This window comes from Chaetodon auriga, chromosome 18 (assembly GCF_051107435.1).
Source record: "Chaetodon auriga isolate fChaAug3 chromosome 18, fChaAug3.hap1, whole genome shotgun sequence".
Lineage (NCBI taxonomy): Eukaryota > Metazoa > Chordata > Actinopteri > Chaetodontiformes > Chaetodontidae > Chaetodon > Chaetodon auriga.
Window position 1 is genome coordinate 9591827 of NC_135091.1, and position 25461 is coordinate 9617287.

Below are 25461 nucleotides of genomic sequence, written 5' to 3' on the forward strand. Positions count from 1 at the left end.
TGTTCTATCGGTTCTTCGAAATAGAAAACAAATTTTGCTGCATCAGTACCACAACAATGTAGTCGCTGCTCCGCTCTGTCCAATATCCTGACAGTGTGTCCTGCTTAAGTCCTTTAGCCTTGACAAGCCCCAAATGGGATCTGGGTTTAGGATGATTAAAGTTGTGCTGCCATGTTGCTTCTCTTCAATTATTTAGTGTACATTTAGCTCCAGCTTTTACTCCTCATGCTCCCTGTCCCTTATATCTGCCAACTCGTGTCTTGCCAGAAGTGATCGCCCTCCTGCGTGTTCAAGTGAGACATAGGACTTTGAAGGTTAGTTATGTTTTACCAGTACGCTAATGGAAATGTGCACATGCAAGAAATGCAATGCACACAGCCTTTCTTCCTCCAGTGAGTCATCACAATTCAGGAAGCGGCGTGATATTTTTGTTCACTAGAAAGCAATGTTATTAGAGGACAAGAAATCTTGATGACCTGGAGAAAGGTTAACAGCGAGGTGCTGCTGTAGGGGATGAATACCAAAGAGGTTTTGTCGGGAACAGGGTGTGTTTTTGGCTCCGTCCTCAAGGCTTTTTGTAAATTAGGATCATCATTTCACCAAAGTTACATTTAATGTTTAAGTTTGATAGAGGCACGAATCTTCACAAAGCACTGTCTGCAAGCAAAGATGATATAAAGCAAGCTGTAGATCGGTGTAGGTATGTGTGGACATGCGTGTGTGTGTGTGATGCAGAGCAGCAATGCCGGAGAGGTCACTAACTTGCGCACTAATTATTCCCAACAGACGACAGGCAGCGCTTGAGCGGCTCATCGTAAATACACAGTGTCATGAGGGCTCCAGAGAATAAATTGGTTCAGATTTGTACACATGCACTCAGAGGGTGTACCTACTGCACTGGCTGATGGTTGGCTCTGTTCTGACTGCTCGGTGATGAGTGTTTTGAGAAGGCAAATTATATATGCCTGGTGTGTGTTTTGAAGATTAGATGAGATGCCATTAAATCAAAGTTAACACCAAAATGACAAAAGTTACTTTCAAAAGTTGACATCAGACCCGCTGATGGACGCTGTAGTTCTGTAGGCATCGTTTTACATTCGTGTAATTTCAGATAGAAGTTGTTCAGAGACTTTTTGAATAGCAATACTGAAGTTGGCGATGGAAATGAGGAAGAATGCATCTTGGACTTGACAGCCGATGGTGAACGCAGAAAACTTCAGCTGTGAGCGGCCAGCACAGTTGGCTGAGTTTTCATGGTCACGTGGTACCACGGGAAACAGCTCAAGAGTGATGAAGCGCAGTAGGAAGATGACACTGACTGTCTGAATCCTGCCTACGACAGTTTTTGGCTTGCCCGTCAAAGTACGTGCCCATGTTCTACTGCGAAGCATTGTTTGAGCCACTGCTGAAGAAAATGGATGTCCTCTGGAAAAGTGGAGAAAAATGAGTGGAACCGAGGAGCAATGTGAGCTTGTTATCCTCCAAAGCTGAGGAGGAAATTGTTGACAATAAAGGTAACACAATGTCAATTATATGGAAGTTTGGATATCTTGAAGCGATGAGGAAGCGCTAAGACGCTAAGACAAGATATGCCGTCAATTGGTGCCAACCAAGACAGGAAACACGATAAATCTTGTCCGTCACCTGAAAAGATACCATCCTAGTGATTTTTGTATTAATGAACTATTTTAAAGTTTTACTCATGAACCCTCTATTTTCCTCAGGTCTGTCATTATCAGTCTACTCTTTAACATTGTCAAATTATACATCATGATAAACGAGGGATCATTAACGGCATTTCAGGTGCGCTCTCTTTCAGTTTTAGTGGCAAATCAAATCGTTTAGACAAACCTGCAATGGTGGTGGTTTGACAATAATTTGAGATTCGAGCCCCATCTAACCATTTATTGTTAGTCTGTTTAATTGGAAGCGGACTTGCTGCACCCCCCCCCCCCCCAGCCTTGCAGGAGTGACACAGTGAGGGACACACGGTGCTGTCAGCCTGTTGTGATTTATGACAGGATTCATTTCAGCCTTTTCAGCATTGCTGGGGCCGCTTGTGTTGACCATATGCCTTCTGTATTGATTCAGACTCATATTGGTCCTGGTCAATACGCTGTTCTACTGTAACAGCGTTCTCATGACCAAAGGCTTTGACCACTGCCCAGTCCCCTACCACAGAGGTCCCTTATCATCAAGAGTCAAGTTTCCGAAGTAAATGAGCCTGTGCGCTCTATTGACTTTGCTTGGTGTCACAGTGCACAGTGTTTAAGTCGGGAGTTATGGTATGTGTACATTAGCATGTGGTAACACTATGCCTCCTATTGATTTCAAATTGTGGTTTGTTTGTAAGTCTGAGGCTTTCATTATCATGACACATTAGTGAACTCCCCAAGGATTAAACGATAGGGCCTCTAAAATCGTGCGGCAATTTCTTTTCAACCGTCAAAACTAAAACAAATGATTCAGGTTGCCCTTTGTCTATAAATAAAGCAGTTGGGACGATTGCCAAGTGCTAGTTCTCTGTGCATTGCCCTGAGCAGATTATGGCATGTACCGATAGCTCTGGCTTGTCCAGTAATATAAATATCACTTCATCATACATGCCGGGAATCCAGCATCACAGTGAAACGTCACTGTCATGTATCAAATCATACATGACAGCGACAGAGAGCTGGTCGCACGAGATCAATTTAAATGCATTTTGTGAGGTTTAATGAGAATATGATGCCTTTCAGTTACCTTCGGTATGCACGGTGCATGCTCAGGGATTGTTGAGCACCTGTTTGCCCACAGGTCGAGGGGCTGTGAAGCTTTCTGTGATTCCCGCTGTTGAGAGAGAGAATTGAAATGCAAAGTGAGACGACGTCGTTTTAACCGAATGTTCATTCTCAAGGTGACCTGAGCGACTCGACGGCTTCTCCTTGACTGAATGAAAACACTGCATCTGACGAAGTAAAAATAAGCTCAACGTAAAAGAATGTCGTCTCAGGCGCTCGTTGGGATGGAGCACCAGTGTCTGTGGCTGACACTCGGCTGTTTTGCTTGCTAAAGTGAGGAAGTGTGGCGGGGTTGAGTCTAACCCTCGCTGTCAGGTTGGCGTGGCCCCTGTGGTGCCTGTAAGGGGACTGGCTTGCAGATTGCTGTGAAGCACGCAGATTTTGGCATCTCGCTTTCTCTCTGCCCTTCATGTGACCTCCAGGTCTCCAGGGGCCACGCCACTTAAATAACTGTGAAGTAGTCCTCCTTTTATTCTCCTTCTTACCGCACCTCCTGTTGTACCACATGCCGCTTTTTCAAATCTCCTCTCTATAATTCACATTCCCAGGGATGTAATTGTTTAGTTGTTTTAGGATTGTAGGATTTTTCTAATGGGATTTACTGATTTTTTTTTTTTTGTGGCTCCTGGTCCCCCTGCTGATTCTCTGCAGCTCATTATTTTTGTGTAGCTGCTGTAGGTAATCTCCCACTCTGTCTCAGGGGGCTCTGCTCCCTCCCCATTTTAATGCTTCCTATGTTTTCTTATCATTTGTTTTAGTAACCTTCCCCTTTCCCTGTTGCCTTATCCGAACATACAGAAGCTTATTTCACAAGAGATTTTGTGTATTTTAATGTTCTCCATGTGCATGTCATGCCCTACCACAACCACCATGATGAATTAAGTAAAATTAATTAGCAAACATTATTTTTCATGTAGCACATAGTTGGTATTAATGTGACCCATATGTTCACATGATAAATCATTAGAGCTTTTCTTGGTATTAATGCACACATTTATGCAGTGAGGTGTGCCAGTACCTAATGAGCATCTACGCTATACATGGAGGTTTAGACATAGGCTAATTGTAGGACTAATTTAAGGATGTGCTATCATGATGATGTGATATCACGCGTACTATGTACCAAACATCATTAAAAACTTGCAGGTTTACAGCAGTTTGCTCTCCATAGATACTGGTAGCATAAAACAGTTGAGCAATACTCTGCACGTCCACATCCGCACTGGTTGAGTTCAGAGAAACGAAACCCAAAACCTTTGTGAAACCTGTTTGCAAGGGAAACATGATTAATTGATTATGAAAATAGTTGCTTAATTTTCAAGGTAATGATTAATTGATTTATTGTTTCTTATTGTAATGACCAGACAAGTCAGTGAAAGCACTCTTAAGCCTGCCCGTCTGCACCGTGCCTAACAGAGCCCTTGAGCACTCCAATGCTTTTCTGCTCATCAGGACGTCGTCTTCAGGGTCTTTTGATGTGGTATTGTTATGTATAATTAAGGTTTAGATCAGGACAAGATTGTGGCATTGCAACAACCCTTTCCCAAGCTGCTGAGACAGAGATGCTTCTGGTTTGCGGGCGTGCAGGCGACAAACCCTGAGCACCTAATGGCCATGGGCTGTGTAAATGGTTGGTTATGACCTTACTAAAATCGGGATGCTCTGTCTCTGTCTACAAGATCCTCTGCACACGCACATACACACTCACCAGGCTCTGAACACACAGTCACACAGGCAGAGGAGGAAAGACAGAGAGGTTCCCAAGGTACCAGACCTTGAGGAATTGCCTGTCACTGTGTTTGCGTGTGCTGAGATGTGGGTGTATGTGTGCACCAAGGCTCTTGCAGACAGAGACAGAGCTGTGTGTGATTTCAGCTGCATATATACAGTAGGTGTGTGTCCTTGCCCGTGGTCCTATATTTATGTGTAGTTAGCCTCAAAAGTACCTTAATATGCAGTGAAACATGCACCCAGGTGAACCATCTGTTATGGCAGACATACACACATTTTTCTTTAGTTTTATTGCATTAAGGTGTCGGTCCCAGATGTAGTATTACACAATTTGAGCCTGACTGTTCTATTTCATGCTTTTTCACCTTCTTTGCTAAAGGCAAATTTCTACATGCTCAACCAAACTAACTCCAGCTGGAGAATGATAGTGTCTCTATCAGCTGCAGCTAACAAGCCTAGACTGCAAGTGTGGCTATGTGGGCATTGTTGCTTATAGGCATGATATAGAATACATACTATACCGAGATATTTCACTTACTGCTGTTTTAGCTGCACTAAATACCCTCAAGCTGAGATGAAGATTTTCCGCTTGCAACGCTCACGCCTTTCTTGCACAATAAATGTGCCACTGTTTGCATTTGTGCACCAGCCCAACATTGTGCTTATGATATTTACTTTAAGATAATATTTGGCACAACCATTTGTACCACTCACGCTTATGTTCTCCCGACAAAAATACTTCTCACCAAGGTAGAAACACCTCTGAAACAGCAATTAGCCACTGCCCTTCAGCCTGTTCATGCCTTCAACTGGGGTGGACAATTTCAGGGGTGGTTCCTCTATTCCAGGCTAGCTCAGTCAGACCACCGGATGGCTCGCTAACCTAGCATACGTTACTTTCCACCACTAAACTGCACAGAGGTAAGGTTCGCAACTAGCTGGTGAGCATAGTGGAGCAGCCAAAGAGCCCTCAGGAGTTGGTGGAGACCGAAAACAGAGCTAAAAGGAGAGTGAATATTGAACTTGTGAGGTGGACAGAAACACAAATGAATGCTAATGTTGCCTCTCACCTGCTGTTAGTTTTGAGTAAGCAACTATTTGCTAACCAGTTCACCACATTAGTGAAGACATTTCAGTATTGTGGTAATGACACGACACATTTCTCCAAATTCACTCAGCTGCGCTTGCAGAGGAAGTAGCGATTTGTCATATAAGGTTGTTATGTAATTGGATTTGTTTTCTTTCTTTGACGCATCAGTAAACAAACTGGTACACCACGATTCTTGCTTCACCCACAGCCCTTGCTGACAATGTTGTGTGGTGAGTTGAACCCACAAATGATCACTCTTAGTGTAAATACAGCTGAATGCAGGTTGATCGCCGCCTCACTCCGGGATCTGCCATTTACTTTGTCTCCCTCGACTGACAGCCCGTCATGGGCCTGCGGCGTTTCTGTACTTCCTCCACTTGCTGCCAGTGGCATCACAAACAAATGTTAGAAATTTTCCTCCGCTCAAGAGAGAGTGCTCCAAATCTCCACTCAGTGACTTAAGCCTCACTGCTGCCAGCCTAAACAGATGACATTTTGTAATGGACTTTGCTTGAATAAAGCCACTGTCCTAGACTAACTTTAGCCAGCTGAGGCTGTGATTCTGCTCAGGACTTGGCAGCATATTTGCTTGTCAAGGGCTACGCAAATCTTGACGTTTGCCTTCCTCTTCCCTGCTGGTAACTGCGATGATATTTATCCTCCTGTTGCTCCTATGTAGGCTGCCCTTTAGCATGCCGTCATGCTGAGCGCCTGCAGGGAAGACACACACGTGTCGCATGACGTGATGACTCAGGCTTTAATGCCCTGCCACATGGCTGTCAAGCACACAGCCCTTCCCCCCTCTTCAGGCTCTCAGCCTGTTGGTGTGTATGATATAGGCCTATACTGTAGTGTGTATGTGTCTGTTTATGTCCAGTATGTGTGTCTGTGTGTGGAACGTGACTGGCCGAGGGGCTGTTAGTGCTTTTCCGTCTGATTGAAGCAGAATGTGGATTATGTTGTGATGTCAAATGTGGGAACGGCAGGGGAGGGGCAAAAGGGCTGAGACAGACAACTCAGGACTTGAGGGGACGTATGGGGAGGAGGGAGAATAAGAGGGGTGTTACACTTTTGTCCAGACACAAAGCTCTATGGTACATTGTGTCTGTTTGCTTTAGCATCACCCAGAGTGGGAGTTTGCAGACTCAGTGGGAGAGATTTACGCTGTGTGAACAACGGAGACTTCAAGAATAGTCAACATGGTGCAAATCTGTAAGGATACAAACACCTAAAAGTGCTGCAGATGTGTCCTTGGTTTGTCATTCAGTGCAGCACAACTAGGCCCGAATCCCTGCAGCTATAGGAAACAGGAGGAAAAGCATCAGGGATAGTGGAGGGATGAAATCACAGCAGACTGACGAAGTTGCATCTAAGTTTAGAAAAGTGAAGAGGAGGAAGAGAAATTAGAAAGTACTGTAGGAGTGTCTGCATATGGACGGGAGCCAAAGTGGTCGCAGCCATTCAGCTCTGTGACTCAGAGCCCTGGTGTTGTGTGGGTAGGGTTTGCAGGGATTGGACGGGGAACAGTTGGCTCCTGACCCACCTGTAATCAGACCACTGTCCGAGCAGAAGCCACCGCACGTTGGTCGTTTGCCCACCGTGTGAGCGGGATGAAATGTCAGACCCCTAGGAGGTGGCAGACGCCCACTATTTCTCACCCAGCACACGGAGCACTGCAGATCTCCCCCCCAGCTCCACTAAACCATATACAGAGCATCCTTTGTTTTTGCATTTTACTTCTTTGATTCATAACAAGGACGCCCTGTGGAGGAAAGGACAACCTTGCAGCGTGTGCATCACCACTTTCATTTCCGTGATGAAGGAGCTAATTTGTTTGATAAGCCAGGAGCCCTTGCCATCTCCCAGACACCAGCGGGAGTGAATGATGAACACGCCGTGCGAGAGGTCTCAGCTAGCCGTGCCACTAGGCCCCCATTAAGCCTCGATTGGGGTCTATCGGCGTGATTTCTCTTCCTGTCTGGTGCTTGGCAACGCTTTTGCTTTCACATTAGACGCGGGTGTCGATGATTGCTGATAACACGACGAGGGAGAACAACGTTGAGCGCATTAACCCTCGCTGGCACCGCCGCAGACCTGACAATATTAGCATCCAGATAAGGCATGCTGTTAACCCTTTAACTGCCAGTCAAGTCACAGACAGTAAAACAAGGACTGCCTTTAATGTATGCTCAGTCATTTCTAGGAGTGTTTATTATTGTCTCGTGCTAAAATGGCATTGTGGGAGAGATTTCGCATTCCGTCTCGCTGTCTGTAGGCAGTCCTCAGCGTACCGATCAGCAGCTGGCCCTGGTGCCCATTTTTAGAAACTGTTGCTGCATTGCCATGAATTTTTAATGGCTCAGGCCATCGTTGCAGGCTTTGTTCTGCGTGTGTGTGCATTCACTGTAGGTGTTTTCCTTTTGTGAGCGTTCATGGGTGTTTGTAAGGTTGTGTGTTCTGTATGTATGAGGTAGCTTGAGCTCCAGTATGCCGAGAGGAGTCAGGTCAGGAGCACTTGTGTGCAGTTGTGTGTCTGTGTGTGTGCGTGTGTAAGCAGCTGTCAGCATATGTATACATTTGTACGTGAGCGTCTGTTTCCATTTGTGTTTGTACATGGTTTTGTTTGCTAACAGTGATTTGGACGCTAATGTGATGCGACAGCTTTGGGCCTCAGACACACTGCCTGAATCATTTTGAATAAGACCTGTGGGGCTCAGATTCCCAGAGGTCTCCCTATTAATGCTTCCATGGCTCCTGTGCATCTTTGCAAAATTAATTTGATGCTTGGCCAAAGCTTGAAATAACTGGGAATTGTCCAAAATAGAATGGAACACGAAGCACATGTCACCGAATGTTTTCCGTGAATCATTTTATGGTTTTTATTGTGCACCTGGACAGTGCATTTTCACTGGGTACCAACCACAATAGGTTGAAAGAACTTCAGAAACTCAGATAGTCCAACATTGTTATCAGAAAAAAATGTACTACAGCTTTAAGTAATCCAGGATATAATAGTATGATTTTTTTTAATCCTTGCCTGTCTTAGTTCGTTGAATGCAGAGGGCAAATAGATTAGTTAAACTAATCTCGGATAACTGCGTGCTTGCAGTATGACTAGAGAGCTGAAACCAGGATCAACTGTCATATGATGAGCTGGCATTGCACCACATCTTACAGATATTACATGTTTTAATCTCACGATACTACATTCTAAAATGTGTGGTATCGTCAAAGTATTGATACTTTTGACAACCTCAGCATTTTTTTTACCACAGCCTGCTCCGTGGTAATAGCGAGCAGAATGTCTTATCTAAAAACATATTAACTGCTCTATGTTATGCAACTTGGCAAAGAATGAGAGATAATGAAACATATCAGAAAATTTTACATAAATTACATGCATGCGTAAGCTCTGTAGATGCTGCAAATGACTGTGTACACACACACAGACACACACTGCCGTGCACTTACACTATATGGTTGTATGTACATATGCGTTCAGTATCGGCCGTCACGGTCCGGCTACCTAGCAGGCATCCTAGCAGAGCGATGGAATAAGAGGGAGGAGGATGTAAGAGGAGAGAGAGATCAGACAGGGAGGCGATGGAGATAAAAATGACAGAGATGGTACGAGCGAGAGAGAGGCAGAGGGGCGACAGAGGGGATTAGTAGCAGAGCGAGGAAGACGCTCTTTCTTTTTCGTGCTCTCGCTCCTTTCACACGCACAATGTAGACACACAGCGATGAAACAGAATACATCCTGGCCTGTGTGCCCTCCACGCTGCACACCACATCTCTATAAACACACACACACACACACACACACACACACACACACAAACCTTCACGAGCAGGGACAATCCTCTTCTTCTTATGTAACTGCCTTTCTTGCACCGTGCGCTCACTCTAGACCCCTCCCTCTGAAGGCCTGTGTATGGTGTGTGATGTGATTATGTGTGTCTGTCTCATCCCCGTCCTCTCTCTCTTCTCTCTTAACCTGTGTGTTATAATCCCTAGAATTACAGAAATAAGGCATCACACAAACCGGTACTGTGGGGCGTGTGTGTGTGTGTGTGTGTGTGTGTGTCGCATTTTTCTGTTGCGCAGATGGACGTGTGAGTCATCAAAGTGCTGTTGTTTAATTAAGTGCATGGTGTGTTTGCCTGCGTGAATGTGTGTTCTTTTTATTAATCCCGTCATTCAGACAGAATGTCTTCCTTTCTGGAGTCCTTGATTACTCACTTTAATCTCATTTGTCACCTGCAGTAATCTCTCTGTTTCTCTGCTGTGTATGCAGCCATCAGTGATCAGTTAAAATCCTGTCCGCCGTCACAACGTGCTCGCCTGATATTTTATACTTTAAAGACTTGTATGTGCTGCATCTAATGCACTTCTTTCTAATGTTTTGGGTTCCCGTGGAAAGCCCTTAACGAGTATGAAATGGTCTTTTCATCCTTTAAAAGTATTAAAATGACTCACATACACTTACATTCATCCATCCACCCTTCCATTTTAAGCCACTTGTCGCGGTCAGAGTTGAGATTTTAATACGCTCACAGGAAAACAGTAATTCCTCTCATAAGAGAAGCTAAAACAAGCAAACTGAAGCAGAACTGATTGACTAATCGATTAATCAATGAAGCTCTATTCAACAGGTTCAGAGCAAATATTCGATCGTCTTCAAATGTGGTATGGATTTTCATGATCCTCAGTCAATGATTTCTGATGATTTTGGTGACCTCTGACCTTTTGTTTTGTGTCATGATCAGGGCAACAAACAACACTTGGATAGAGGATTGATCCTTGTTTTTCATGGCTCCCTGACTTTCTTCTGGTGTCACCATCAGGCCTAAGTGTCTGTTCAAAAGATGAGGCCAGATTGTCATCCAGTTTGCAGAGCAGAATAAAGACCTGACATCCTCCAGAATGGACATAAACCTGAGCAGAGCAACAGACCTGCTCACGGTTCTGTTTACCGGGTCTCTGCGTCGGCGGACATGTTCACACGTGCTGTTGCTGCATGTAGTCTTCAGTTTTGCACTGTATGCAGGCGCTTTTGCGAAATGTCTGCCCATGCCTGTGAGGGGCTTGAAGAAATATACATCATGCGGACCCTCACAGCTATGAGGATAACGAAAGCATAATCTGAGCTTCATGCTCCAATATTTACCATTTGCACATTTGCATTACCCTTGGCACATTCACATTTGCACATTTTACTATCATTAGTATTGTGGATATGTTTTCTTAGTAGTAAATATAACTTAGAGGGTTTTTTTTTTGCCTTTTAACTATTTCATCCCTCTTTCTAACTGTGTGCTTGAGCAGCTAGTACTGCAGCAAAGCAATATCCCTGCAGGGATCAATAACGTTTTTCTGAAGCTGAATCTGAAAAATGGATCTTGATTTTAATGACCTGTTAACCCTTCATCTATTGTCACGTTCAAGACTGATTTGACATTATTTGTGTTTTCAAAATGTCTGAAATGTGCCTTTCTGAAAACTTGCCATAGTCTGCAGAATCGGACATGTCGTGGGTCATCTTGCTTGAGGACACTTCAGCAGGGCAGATGGTCACCATCGCAGGGGCTTGAACCTTTGTCCTGACTGAAGGACTTCTTCCTTACTGACTGTGCCACCCCGCTGCCCTCAGTTTGCACGAGTGTGTCAGAGATCAGGGTGGAGGGAAAATGCAGATGCTTCACAAACTGCAGCACAGCAGTGTATGCGTGTGTATGTGCATGCCAGCACACTGGCCTCCAATTCAGTGCTACTTGGCCTTCTGTCTCGCATTAATCAAAGAGCGGAGGACAGCACTCCGATTAATATTTTATATGCTGCATGACACTTTTGGCAAGATGCCCTTCTCCAGTGTGCTACTGGCAAAGTGACAACCATACAATGTACCAACGGTGTGTCTAATTAGTCCTAAAGCAGACACAACAGAATTCATGCCAGCAGGGAATGCTGTATAGATAACTCAGTCCATCAGTCTGGATAAATCTATAGCTGCTGGTGTCGTATGTCTGTAAGGGCATCTCAGTTTTAATGTGATGCTGTCATTTCTTTCATTTCATCAAGAATATACATAGAGGGATCATCGGTCTGGTGTGTTTTAATTTCTGACTCCGGTTTCTGTTTTCCTCCTTCAAGTTCCAAGGTTATCTCTCATATGACCTCCCTCACTGTGCTGACCTTTCATCTGACTTTGTGTGTTTGTCTTTAGCACAGATGGCACAAAATCACGCTGATCTGCCCTGATTGGTTCTAGAAAGACCTATCAGATCTATCTTTTTCTCTCCCTCTTATGGCGTTTCTGTGCAACGATTTTTTTGTTGAATAGACGATTTCTCCTGCACACACACACAGGTACACACACGCGCGCACACACACACACGCACCAGTTTCTGAGGTGTGAGTATACAGTCAGTCAAGTGTTACTGCACGCCTGGCAATATACTGACTCTTGCTGCGCTGGCAGCTTACGGGCACCTGTCCTTGAAAGTTGGGCCTGGCTCTGCATTGCTTGGCACATTGAGACGTATTAGAGGCCAACAGCGGCTAATCTCCCGTGGATCTACCTTTTGAAAAGATTTGTTTGATATCCGTGCCAGAGGTTGCATGTGCGTGTGTGTGCGCGCTTGTGTCAGGAGAGAGAAGGGAGGAGGGAACACACAAACACACAGCACAGTTCGCTTGTGTGTTTCGAGATAGTGTTGGAACAGGCTTGTGTTTGTAAAGACTTTCTAGCTTTAGCTTTTAGCTTTAATGCTCGTGTGTCACAATATCTAACTCGCTACACCTGCCAGTGTACAGTTCAGTACAGTACAGTACATTATAGTACAGTAATGAATTAATGCAGGTGTTTGATGTGAAAGCTCCTCAGTCTGGATGCATTTCATTGCCTTTGGAGCTTGTATTGAAACAAGGACTCATGATCTCGCAGTGTGAAATGTGTTAAAGGTTAATTTGGCATTAAGTTACATTCTAATCAAACCTTTCCCTCTCTACCACTTTGAGAGGGTAATACATAAAGCCATCTAAATGCATATGCTGGCTCCCATTCACCACATCCATTATTCATAGACAGGAGGAAACCCAGTCACACACTTTGAGTCCTGCAGTTGCTTGTGTCTCTCTTTCTCTTTGTCTCCGTCTTCTCTGTCTGTATATGGCCAAACCATGTTTCTCCTTAAATTATTCCCTCCTCTTGTCATTTTTAAATGTCCACTTGGGTTTTGTCTTTGAAACTGTTACACCATACTTGTTTTCTCTCCCCCTTTTTTTACCCCCCTCTCAGCCTTATGGTGCTGTTTCACTCACTTCTTAAATCTCTCAGTCATGCGAAGCAGACATTGATCGTAATTGGGCAAAGGATGAGAGCCTTGCTAGTCATTATTACATTTATATTTCATATATGTAGTACAAGCATTTCACTCTTTCAATCCATCACATCTAATAACGAGCGTTTATCATTGTAAAACATTACGTTTAAATGGTAAAATTGATCATATGTCCAGGAGAGTTTCGTACCTGCTCCTCTCCCCGGCCCTGCTGGCATTACATACCCCATTCTTTGGACCCTCTGATAGTCTCTTTATGGATCTGTTTTCATAGTGAGCATGTTCAATATGTGCAATCCAATGACAACAGCGGGTTGAACGTGTGAGGCGAGAAACAGGAACGAGCTATTCGTGCAAAGGAATCACAGCCATCCCTTCGGAGACCCGGTGGGGCCGTGGATCATTTTTCAGTTACATAATAGATTTAGCTTGTTACATAAAAAATTAGAAGTGTGTGCGCAGAAGAAAAGCCTTGACAATGTAAAAGTAAACTTAGAAGCCTTTTATTCTCATTTACTTGTTAAGCTTCCCACAGTAGTTAATCAAGATTTATTGATCCCATTGTTCACAAGCCACCCAGCAGATAAACGACATAAAGAAGTTAAACCACCTTTACCAACCTCAGCATCGAAGTGAGTGATGAACAAATCAATGTAGCAATAATTCTAATTATAATAGCACTTTGTTTGATATCCAAGTTAAGTTTCACCAGCAGTGAAGATTCTACATTATAACTGAAGGGATATTTAATCTCAGCTCACGTTTCGCTTCTCAGTTCTTATTCATGACGGATGAACAGTGAAAAGTAGAAAAGGACAGAAAGCCGGGGAGGTAGTTCAGGTGGGATTAAATCTCAGGCCAGCAGGTGAACTCTCCTTTGCGACTTGATAGATGATATCTGTTGTGGTTTCCAGCATCAATGTGTGTGGTTGTGCTGCCAACTTGTGAAATTCTTTCCTCTCTGGCCTGAACGTTACTTACACACAGACACATGGAGGCTTTTTTCCATTAGCCTGATTGGTCCATTTTAGCCATGCCTATGTTAAGCCAAGCTGCCGTGATGTTTCCACTACTGACTCACGGCAGGGAATGGCAGCGGCGTGCTGCTTGGTGGCCAGGACGGTTTCCTCCCCTTATCTGTGTCTCCAGTGGCTAAACTCGTATGTGCTGAAGACTATACGCATGTGCATAGACACTACTGTACTGGATACAAATTAAAATACTGACTAAATTCAGCTCAAAATGTAGAAATTATTATTATTAAAAAAAATGCTATAGAGGCATACGGTCAGAGCTACTTTTACTTTCATGTATTTATATGTTAGACTGTATTCAGCCTAAATGTGGACCAGAACAGACTGACCAAACATAAAACAAACAAGTCTGGTCGACATGATTTAGCCTAAAAAACAACACCCGTGGACGCTTGCTACTTGCTACGTCATCGCTGTAAGAGTCACAGTGTGTCGTAGCTGAAGCTTAAAAGTTGTAGCTCACCGAGGGCACACTGAGTTGAGAGCCTCTGTTTCTATCACAGTTCACGCTGTAATTGGCCAAGTGGGGTTCAGAGTGCTACCGTGTTTGCAGCAGATGGAGTCGATGTCCTTGCACTCATCCACGGGCCAGGACTCATGTTTAATACATAGTCAGCTTGTACCCAGCTGATATTGTGCACTCTGTGAGACGTGCACATAACAATGAAGACAACACACTGAACCGTTGTGAATTGCACTCACCCAAATCCAAACAGGTAAATTCACTTCAATTTAGTATTAGATTGTCTCCGCTGGACTCGTTTCCTCTGAAAAACAGATACTTTGCTCCTTCTGAATGCATGAAATCTTAATTCTGGTTTGCAGAATCAGTTCAAAACAGGCCACAGTGACTCTAAAGTCATCTTTTAAGCAGAAATTGCATCCACTTGTCACTTGCAGAAACATTGTTGTGCCTCCCTGTTGTGTTTAGCTCCATCGCCTGTTGGAGCATAATCCCTTAACTGGCTTTGCATTACTATCACAACAGCAGAACTTATGATTTCCGTTAAGCCGCTGCCTGTCACGCTCATGTAAATGAGACTATTAAAAGGTCTGACAGTTGCAGTAGCATAGCTAAACATCACGCATGTGACCTCTCCAAGGTGATCAGGGCAGAAAAATGTCCAGAGTTGTCGCACTAGCCGAATACTCTTGTTTCTCTGTTGTCTATTCATGCAGTATCTCTCCCTCTCTGGTGAGTTCACTCACTTCCTCTTTCTCCTGTCGCACTCTCTTTCTCATCCCTCCTCCTGTCCCGTTCTATTTCACCTCTTCCTCCCCTTTTTTTTCCTCTACATTTCTCATTTTCTCTCCTCTGCTATGCATGCTCCTGCTGGAGGGTTTGGCCACAAGCTGTTCTGCTGACTCAACATTTGTTCCCTCATAGTTTACCCCTTTACTCCCTCCCGCTTCCCTTCTATCTCATCCTCCCTCCCTCCCGCCTTCGATCCCTACAGCCAGTGAATTTCCAAATCTCTCTCCCCTCTTTTATTCTATCCCTTCTCCCTCCCTCCGTCTCATCTCTTTTCAGATATTTGCCTCACAGTGGCCGTACAGTAGCTAGTGCTAAGTTGTTGTGCTAAAATTAGACGATGTCCTGGCTTATTAACACCCTACTACTGGGCCGAACTGGCCATGCTCCAGAAACTAACAGTCCACATTATCCCTACAGCAATGGGGGGGTTACAATTTTTACTGTGTATTACCGCTGTGCCTGCCTAGCCTGTGCTGGCTCCGGCCCAGGCTAATTCATAGACAATATTTCTTAATAGAGCTGTGATTCTAGTACAACTGGCTACAGAGCCCTTTGTGTTCTAGCATTGTGCCTCGCTGTAATCTTCACAGGTCAGTGAGAGGAGGATTATAAGAGCTCAGGAGGACGGTGGCTAGTCTGTGTCATTTTTTCTCTAATCCAAATCAGTGTTCAGGTTAAAAGTTATCTGTACGCTGTCATTAAGATCACACATGCGCTTGTCGGCGGTGTCAGATTTGGTAGACGCATGGAACCTGCCAGCGCAGTCCTCATTTCGCAGCATCCCTCTTCCCCCTAATCATTCTGCAAACTCGAAGAACCCACCTCATTTTTCATGTGAATTTGGATTACTGCAACGTTGAACCGTGCACCTCAGCAAATGGCCATTGTCAAGAATGTCATCGAGATGAATCTCGGGGACGGGGGGCTGTAATAAATGTGTGTGTGCGTGTGTTGCAGTGCTTTCCAAGGTGAGCGTGTGGAAGCTGAGGCAGCGACAAATACTCAGTGGGCCCATCGCAGTTTAATTGTTTGCCTGCATAATAAATCAAATGTGTCAAGGGGGATTATTTATACAAGGACTGTGTTAAGCAAATGAATCACCAGTTTGCTCATCTCTAGGTTTTTCTTTGCGTGTGTTGGTGCCTCCGGATTGCGCTTGTGTGTTATTTCCTCGCGTTGCAGGATGATTGCATGACAATACTCTGTGTGTCTTTTTTTTTTTTTTTTCCTTTTTTTTTTTACATGTGTGACTGATATTCATGAGGCAGCGTGAGGCTCGTGGCTTCCTTGTGCTCTCTGTCACTGATGTATTTGTTGCTAGCTGAGTGCTCTGGCAGAGGGAGGAGAGCGGGAAACATATTAACACAAATAGGTCTTAGAGCTGTCTTTAAAAAAAAAAAACATCTCTAAAAGTCAGAGGGTGAAGACCTCCGTCCAGAGAGCTTTTTGTGCACCAGCACCTTGGTAGGATCCTAGTCCTTGCTCCTGCTGTTGCTAAGCGACAGCTGACAACCTGTTTTAAAGCGCATTTTTGCTCAAGTTGAGATATTTTCAAATTTCACTGACCGTTGTGCTGCTCAGCGAAAAAACTGCCCTGCACTGACCCTCTCTGTCTGGAGCATGTTCTTTGTTTTCGGCACCCATGTCAGCATTGTAAAGAGAGGTCCCTGGTGGACGCAGGGGATGTGCTTTCATTTCTACAGGCCTGTGAAGACGGAAAAAACACAGAGCACTGTTGTTCTGAGGCAGGACATTTCCAATCGTATGCTTTGTGCCAAAGCCTGTAAGCAAGTATGGCGGCTGCAATGTGTCAAAAGAATAACCCATTATTCAGCTGATACACTGAAAGTGTTTACATCATGATTTGTCCTTTAAATTTTGCACTGCAAAAAGCCGTTATTTAAAAAAAATAATAATAAAAACATCATCAAATGTGCCAAGTCAGGGTGAGCGACAAAAAGGCTGACTTAAGGAAGGCAGAGCTAAGTGCCTGGTAATAGCCGCGTGCTGGCCACAGTGCAGGGCTGGATCATGGCCTGAAGGAATGGAGATGCAGCTCCCTCAGCAGCCTTTAAATTTGATGTAAACAGCTGCAGGCAGCCGGAGGAAGGACAGGAGATGGGTGACAAGGGAGCGATTAGGCAGGTTGAGGTCAAGGTGGGCTGCAGCATTAGCATTATGGATGATTTGTTGGATATCACCTCCAAACGGGAGCTGAGTAATGTGTGGACAAGCCGCTGAGCTGGGTCCTTCGTGGCTGTGGGTGGGGGTCTTTGCAAGATTGTTATGTCTCCAGGCTTACTCCTTGCTTAGCTGTTGGACTCATTTCCCCGTCTTCCTCCCATCCTCCTCGTTTCTTTTTCTCTCTGACTACCATTTTTGCATTGCCTCCCCTCTGTTCCTCCTGTTTTCTGCCTCCCAACTTCCATCGCCTCGTTGCTGTCTCCGGGTCTAGTGCAGTGCAGCTTGTTCCCCGTGGTCCCGCCTCCCTCCCTGGCAGAGTGATGTATGAGTGGCTAGCTTTGACGTCACTTCAGGGCCAACGTCATAGCAACTCAGTGCTCCCAGGCTTGCTCTTTCTGGTGCTTTCTTTCAGTGCCTCTCCCTTTTTTCCTTCTCCTCTTTATCTTCCATTAATCACCTCTCCCCTTCTGTTTTCCTCTTTCACTGTCTTCCTCTGTGGTATCTCCCCTGTTTTACTGTCTCCCCTTCTCCATAGCCATTTCTTTATCTTGTCTACCATTATTTTCCATCGCTCTGGCTCATGTTAAAACATGCTCTTTGTCCACCCTCTGCCCTGTTCTGGCCCTTCTGGAGCTTTCTATTCTCGTCCTCTCCTCCGTTTTTCTATTTCTTCCTCTCGCAGACGTACAAATATACAGAGGCATGACATGTTTGAGGTAAGCAGACAAGCAGCAAGCCAGCCTGTGTCTCATGTGAAATGCAGGCTCCTCTCTATTCAATTACACTTATCAAGATCAACTCTATTCCTGGATAACATGGTTTCATAAAACCTGCAGTCTGTTTCCCACTGTACCCAGCCAATTCTCTCTATGACAACTTTGCTTTGCCAGATGCCCGGTGACTCACCTTTATTTGACTCACCTATAGTTGCCTGTGGCTTTGACAAAAAATAAATATAAGGGGAGCAGTGGAGGAGTGAATTATCCGTCAACTTTGACTTCCAGAATAGCTTGGGAAAATTTCATCGGACTTGACAAGACATGCAGCTGACCCACTTTCTGCTCTCGCTCTCTGTCTTCCTCTCTCTTCCTGTCTTCTTGTCTCGCTGCCTGCGGTCAGTCTGTCCACTTTTAGCGTCAGTGCGGTGCGGCGGGAGGGCCGCAGACCGAGATGGAGACCTCACTTGGTTAAAATGGGATGAGGAGTGCTCTTGTCAGCAACTGTGACACATCTCCTACTGAGCCTGTCCCATGTGGATTCAGCTGAGGCACTGCGGAGTAACTTCGGGTCGTGTTTGTTAAAACGCTGGAAAAAATGTGACTGTGGCAACTGAGACGTCGAGGAACTTTTGTTGTAAAGTGACGCGTGTCGCTTCGAGATTCAGGAAAGGTCATGTACAGATTTTTTAAGGTTTATTTTATCTTGCTGGCATTTGCAGCGCTCCGAAGACTTGGATGGAGCATTTTTGTTCAGCCGTTCGATATCACTTATCAGTCAAGGTGTGACCAGGCATGACAGTGTACCAAAAAAATTAAAAACCTCTTCTGCACATGAGGATCTTTCCAGGTGTGCGTTTGGAGAAAGTAGGAAATATTCAGTTCATGTCATTCTGGCTAATGCACCTTCCATTTGGTTCAAGATTCATAAAAATGCATGATTGTGTTCATTGTAGGCACGCTGAGTCTTCTGACTGTCTTTCCGTCTTGAATCCTGTGAAATATTCTGTCAGTGTTATACCATGTCAGAAGCCAATGATGTGAAAACAACCCACAGGAATTGAAGTTATATTATTTCCCACCCTGGTGTGAAATCGAGGCAAAGACGCACCCCCAGAGGAAACATGTATTTTATAGGCAGCACATTTGGACACAACAGCGGTAAACAGCTGCCCAACGCCGGAGGTTTCCAAAAACAAATGTAAAAGCTTTCATGCACCGGGTAAAGATTAAATTACCGTCAAATATTGAGAGCAGCCGAAAGGGCATTGAAATGAATAATACAGATAGAGTGTTGCTTTTAAGATGGAGTGGTCCTTTCTCTGGTCACGCTATACAATACTGTTTCTGAGTCATGACTTAATAATGAACCAATCATTGATTAAATCATTATCTGGTTTATCATGAACTAACTTAGCGAACCACTTTGAAACGATTATTGAATAATTAGTTATCCTGGTGTCATTAAAGCTGCACTAAGCAAAAACTGAATGTACACAAAGTGAAACCTTCCACCTCTCTCTGCTGCCTCATATCGTTTAAGCCTCTTCCCACCAGACCCACAAGTTCAAATGCCAGCAGAAAGAGTCGGTAGCCCTGCCAAATTTCATCCCTCATAGGGCCCACTCTTCACGGTATGAGCCCCGCCAACACTCCTGTCCCTCCCTCTGTGACTTAAAGATGCCCCTCCAGCACTCTGTGGCCCCAGGGCTTCAGTGGTAATGGTGACGCCTTCTAACTGTGAGATGAGAGGCTAATACACCACACACTCGTCGATATTAGCTCTGTGAGGACCAGGACATGTTCACGTACGTGTTTTGTAATACATGCTGTTATAGGCAGAGGAGGTATTGGAAATTTATTGCACATTACAGGTTTTTCTGCAGGATTTTCCACTGTTGAATCATGCCTTTACTTTCTCCAGTGCTGGCACAGCGCTAAAACAGAGAGTGCAGATCGGTCTTGTTATGCGAGACTAAGCTTTCACCATCTGAAGGCTCGTGCATCTGCATCTATAGAACAGCCAATAGGAACGCCCTCTCTCTGAAATGACCTGTGATTGGTGTCCCTCCACAGGGTAGATTTTCTAAACAGCTGAGACGATGCACAGAAGTCTAATTTTCTCATTTGTTGCCCAATGATACCAAAAATGAAATGCCTACCATGGCTGTAAACCAAAGACGAAGAGGCTGCAATGTGATGATGTAATTCATTTTCTCTCTTGTGAAAGCTTGTGTGATGTTTAAATCACATGCTCCGTGGATGTAATGGTTTATTTGCTAAGACTCTCTCCATTGCACGTTGTTGCAAGTTCTTTTTACCGATGCACCAACTTTTCCACCTCAAAGCTCAGATCTTCCTTTGCAGTAGTTCAACTTCTTTTTTCTTGAAATTTCAGCATTTTCTCTGAGGTTTGTTCTGTGCATGAATTGAAAATAACCATAAAAACAAGGAAGTTGTGTCAACTACTCTGTAAGTAAAAGTTCCTCTCAGTTCAAGGCATGTAAACGCAAAGAGGGGAATACAAAGCTGGGCTTTACTACAGCTCAGGAACTCGTGGTGAAATTCAGCCGCTGGCCACAGTCTTTGTACACCTCTTAAAGCACTGAAGCTAAGTCTTCTCCCATTGGATTCAATGACTTGTTGTGGCCCGCTGCATTTTTATGATAATTATTATGGCAACATTCACTTGAAACATGAACAAAAGCCAGTTTTTCCCTCTTTGATGGTTTGAATTTCTTTTGCAGGCTGTTTTTATGATCACGTCTGCCTCAGTGTGTATGTGCCCTTCATGATAATATGCTTGTGGGATGGCTGCCTCCCTTCAGAGGGAAAGCAATGTGAGCTGTTTAAAAAGCACAACCTTAAATCCTTCCCTGTCTCTTTCTGAGGCCCTGGACGATTTGGTTGCTGGGAAACATAAGGAAAGAGTTTTCAATTAACTCACTTTGAGTGAGATGGACTGAGCTTTCGCCGGGCCCTAACCATGCTGACCGACACCACACAGGTACAGTCGCATGTATGAAGGTCACACAAAAAAATGCTGCTCAACAGCTTTCTCTGCAGAGGTGAAGCACAAACTGTGCAAACAGTGCTGCATTTTTAGTTAAATTTAGTTCAGTCTTTCCACAATTTAGGGGCCATTCATTAACTTACTGACAGCCAGTTCCAGTGATTACTTTCATGTGCAAGCAGTAATTCAATTGACACTTCAAGGTGGTGGACTCTTTCTTATGTTTTGGCAAACAGCAGCAGTGCAGGCGACACTTTCTCTCTCATCACTATTCCCCTTCCGAGCTTGGAAACAATTAAAAACAACATGATTAAAGCTTTTGGGCATACCGTACATTATGATCCTCATTAAATGAGCTGATCCAAGCTTGCTCTCCCTTACTCGCACATTTTGACCTACATGGACGTCAGTGTCCCTCTCCAAGTCTGTGACAGTTTAGCCAGCAGCAGTGTCCTCGAGGATCACGGCCATACTAGGTCAAGTGGAGAGAGCATCGGGGTCCTCTGTCCTCATCCACTGGCTGTGACAGTGATCTGGTGTGTGCTGATGAGCTTTTTTTTGCCTCTCTCTTACGGTCAGAGTACTTTGTGTTTTTTCAGTTTCTTGCAGTGTACGAAATTCTAATATGTCCAGTGCAGCATATTTCACTTTATTTGTGGCTCTTCTTTTTTGAACCTCCCCTGCTTACACCTGTATTAAAGTGCGATCTCTATCCAGATGCATGTTACCGTAAGGCATCATGATCAGAATGTGATAATACATTTGACCACATCTGGAGTTAGTGTGGATTGCATTGTTTGGATCTTAGATAGATGTAAGTACAATCCGCAAAAGCACTGGCATCCACATACAGAACATTGATACAGACAGTTGTTTTTAGTTACCATAAAGGAGGTTGTTGTTGTTGTAGCAAGCGAGCCAGAAGGCTGAAAGAGACACGCCTCTAATTACTGACTAATTACGTCTATTCTGTGTCATAAAAGCCTGAAAAGATGTGTTATTCAACAGAACTGTGTGAAAAATGAAAGCAATATGGGTGGCAAATGAATGCCATACCGGTAGAAATAACTGTGTGCGACGGTGTGCATTGCGCTCATCTGTGCAGCCGATCTACTGTTAACAAGGCATATGATTTATCTAGTCACCCAGCGGTGTAGTAGCCTACACTGCATCAAGCCTGGACCAACTGACGCAATGTTTTTTTCATTCAAAGGAAGGAATAACTTTGAATTTACAAGGTGGGATAAATAATTAAGAATCTGTCATGAACAGCGCATCACAAAGTTTAGAAAGTTTCCCCTAACTCAACGACTCGTAAAACTCTGATTTTCTGGGGCTGATTTGCCACCACCTCAAATTCCCCAGGTTTTACTCCGGAGGACATAGATCTTCAGAGTTTCAAGCTTCTAGATGACAGTGGCTACTGACTCAGATGTCCTATAGGGGAAGATTCTGATCATCATGGACTTGCTGGCGCCCTCCCAGTCACGTAGTCTGCTGTAGTGCTTTAATTGCCTGTCCAGGAGAGGGAGGGCAAAGCTTAATCCACATGAAGAGTTGAGGGTTGGAGGAGGATCACAGGAGGCTCCTATATAATGCCTGTATCTGATTGAGGGGTCCTAGCATGTGCTCTGCTGGGATTTAAGACTGATGGGCAGCTCTCTCTGATGAATCTGGTTGGATTGAGGACCATGAGATCCAGGGCCTCCATGTTTCACTTAGAGCACCCTGAGTGATTTACAGCACTCAATAGATATGAACAAATGTGAATTCAAGATTGTTCAACTTCATCTCACAAATCTAAGTCCAATTTTCAGTCACTTATCCCTCGTTTTCGCTGCTAGATGCTGCACTATGTTCATCAGCTAGTCGCTAACTTTGCCTGCCATTTGCGTAGTGACCTTGAGGTCAAATACAACTTTCAACAAAATAGTAGCCACCAACTGCAGATTAATACATTGGACCCAATTATTTTAACTCTGAAAGGGAGGAGAGGAAAATACAGGCATGATAGATTTGTCTGTTTCTTCTTAATAAACCCCTTCTGCACAGGATGAGATGGAGGCTTTTGGCTGAGGAGACACGAGGTGTGTGTTGCGGGCCCCGTTGATGCAGTGGCTTTATTCATTGGGATGGTCACATCGCACCTCAGGAATGATTACATGCATTACACCCTAATAAATTACACTGCTGCCTGTCTGGGCGCTGAAGGCGCACTTCGCTCCGTGGGAGAGGAGGACTTGATTATTGGTGTTTGAATTAAATTTTTTGGTGGGCTCTGCGTGTTCTGCCGTTGCTGCCATTGTCATTACCAGCATGTGATGCTGTTTTGTCTGCTTTCCCTCAGCCTTTCTCCGTTGTTCTCCCTGTTTTCCATGCAGATGCGTGAAAAATCCTCTTAATATGTTTAATTAGCCTGTGTTCACAAGTCACTGCGTGGTTCAAATTTTGTTTTAGTTGTATACCACTGCAGGCAATTTACAGTCGTTGGTCACCACCCCCCTCCCTTACGCACACACACACACATTAATGATGAGCAATAGTGTCGTCCCCAGGGTGTTACACCTCTATGTGCCCCTTGTATGAAAAATTGCCACCCCCCACCTTAACCCTGAGAGTCATGGGAAGAATGAATGGATGTAATCAGTAAGCTCACCCATTCACTCTCCCCAGGACGAAAAGCTTATTATTCTCTGTCAGTCCCTTCTCCCTCCCCTCTTTCTCCCAGCTTCCATCCTTCCACCTCTCTGCCTGTTTTCGCTCCATCCTTTATCACAGTTGTCGATCTCTGTTTAACCGTATCCTCGCTCTCTCTCCCTCCCCCCTATTATTTTCTCATCTGCTCACATAATATCCACCTCTTCTCTGCTGATTCAGTTTCTGTATATTTAAATCTCTGAATCTCCCCCCTTCCATTTTCTCCACCTCAGTCCTGTTGCAGTTTTCTTCCTGTGCTGCAGCACTGCCAATGGTCCCATGTTTTTTTTTTTTTTTTTTCTTTCCACTATATATCTATATTCTTTGCATACTCCATACTACTACTTCTGTCCAGCTGCAGTCATCTGTGGTTCAGTATTTCCAAGTCATTGTGAACACCTGAATTACATACTGGAAAACTAAGCCCTATGGTGTATGATTGTTGGACACATACTGAGGAGGAGGAAAATTATGATGTTTTTTTAAAAGATAATGTGTTTCACAGGCAAGTGTGGAGTCAAAAAGGGTGTCCTACAGCAGGAAGATCTTTCCTTGTTGTAGGTGATGAATATGTTCAAGCTCTGTAGGTAGACCATAAAAATGTCACTGTGGATATTCCATTTTCCCTTCCTTGCAGGTAACCATTTAACAGATGTCAGGACCTTTGAATCAGGTGTAGCGAGGAGCAAATGACCTTCAAATGCCGAGACACTTGTCATGTGCTGCAGTAACTTTGAGGAAAAAGAGATGCCTCATGCATATAGGGTACATTGCATACTGTGCTGTCTACACAAACAAACAAAAAAAACCTCTCGGCAGCACTGTGTGTTCCTTGACTGAGAACCTTTCAGGTTTGGTCGTCCAGGTGTGGAGTGTTACTGTCAGCACGAGACCGGAGCGGCCGTCATCCAGCTACAGTTTCTCATCAATGAGGTAGGTCAAAAAAAAAACACGAGTCTGCACGCTGCTTTATTACTCCAGTGAGGCACCAGTAAGACCAATGCTGTCTTACAAAGCTGAAGACAGGTAACTGGTTGGGTAATAGTGTTGTTGGAAAAAACATATTACTGTCCCACCCTAATGTTCTACTTTAGTCTATAAAAAAGTCCACTGTGCTGTATGTCATTTAATAAGACTTAGGGGCTGATTCATAAATGCTCATCCCTGGTAATCGCATTTCACGCCTTAAAAAGTAGTTCCTGCTGTGTGCTGCTGTAGGGAAGGGTGTATGGATGATCGTGTTGGTAGTGTGGAAGTAACTCACCGCTCCTATCTGCTTATCTCCCTCTACTTCTTCTGCGTTTTATCACACTGAGATGTTATCTTCCTTAAATGCTTCTGTACCAAGAGTACAATCAGTCATTTGAACAAATTCCCCTGGTATCACTCACGCTGGGTAGCAATCTTCAGTCCTTTTTTTTATTGTTCGTTGCTCATATCGTCTTCAAAGCGTCGAGCATTTTAAACTGTCAAGTACCAGAAGCTGGCACAGAATGTCTGCTCACATTCTTCTTGAATCTTGTCTCTTTTTGACCAGATCTGGAAATCAGTAATGTTATGGCTGCTTGTGTAAAAAAAACATTAAATAGTGATGCCTTGAGGACTTTTTAATTAAAAG

The 25461-nt window shown here is 44.3% G+C and overlaps 1 protein-coding gene across 2 annotated transcripts in view; it reads left to right on the forward strand.

Annotated features, from left to right (window-relative positions):
• Positions 1-25461, forward strand: part of stxbp5a (syntaxin binding protein 5a (tomosyn)) — an 86052-nt gene that overhangs the window by 8580 nt on the left and 52011 nt on the right. For both annotated transcript variants that reach the window (XM_076757127.1, XM_076757128.1), the window contains one exon: positions 24695-24776. In XM_076757127.1, the coding sequence (XP_076613242.1) occupies positions 24695-24776 (82 nt within the window). The remainder of the gene's footprint in view (positions 1-24694; positions 24777-25461) is intronic.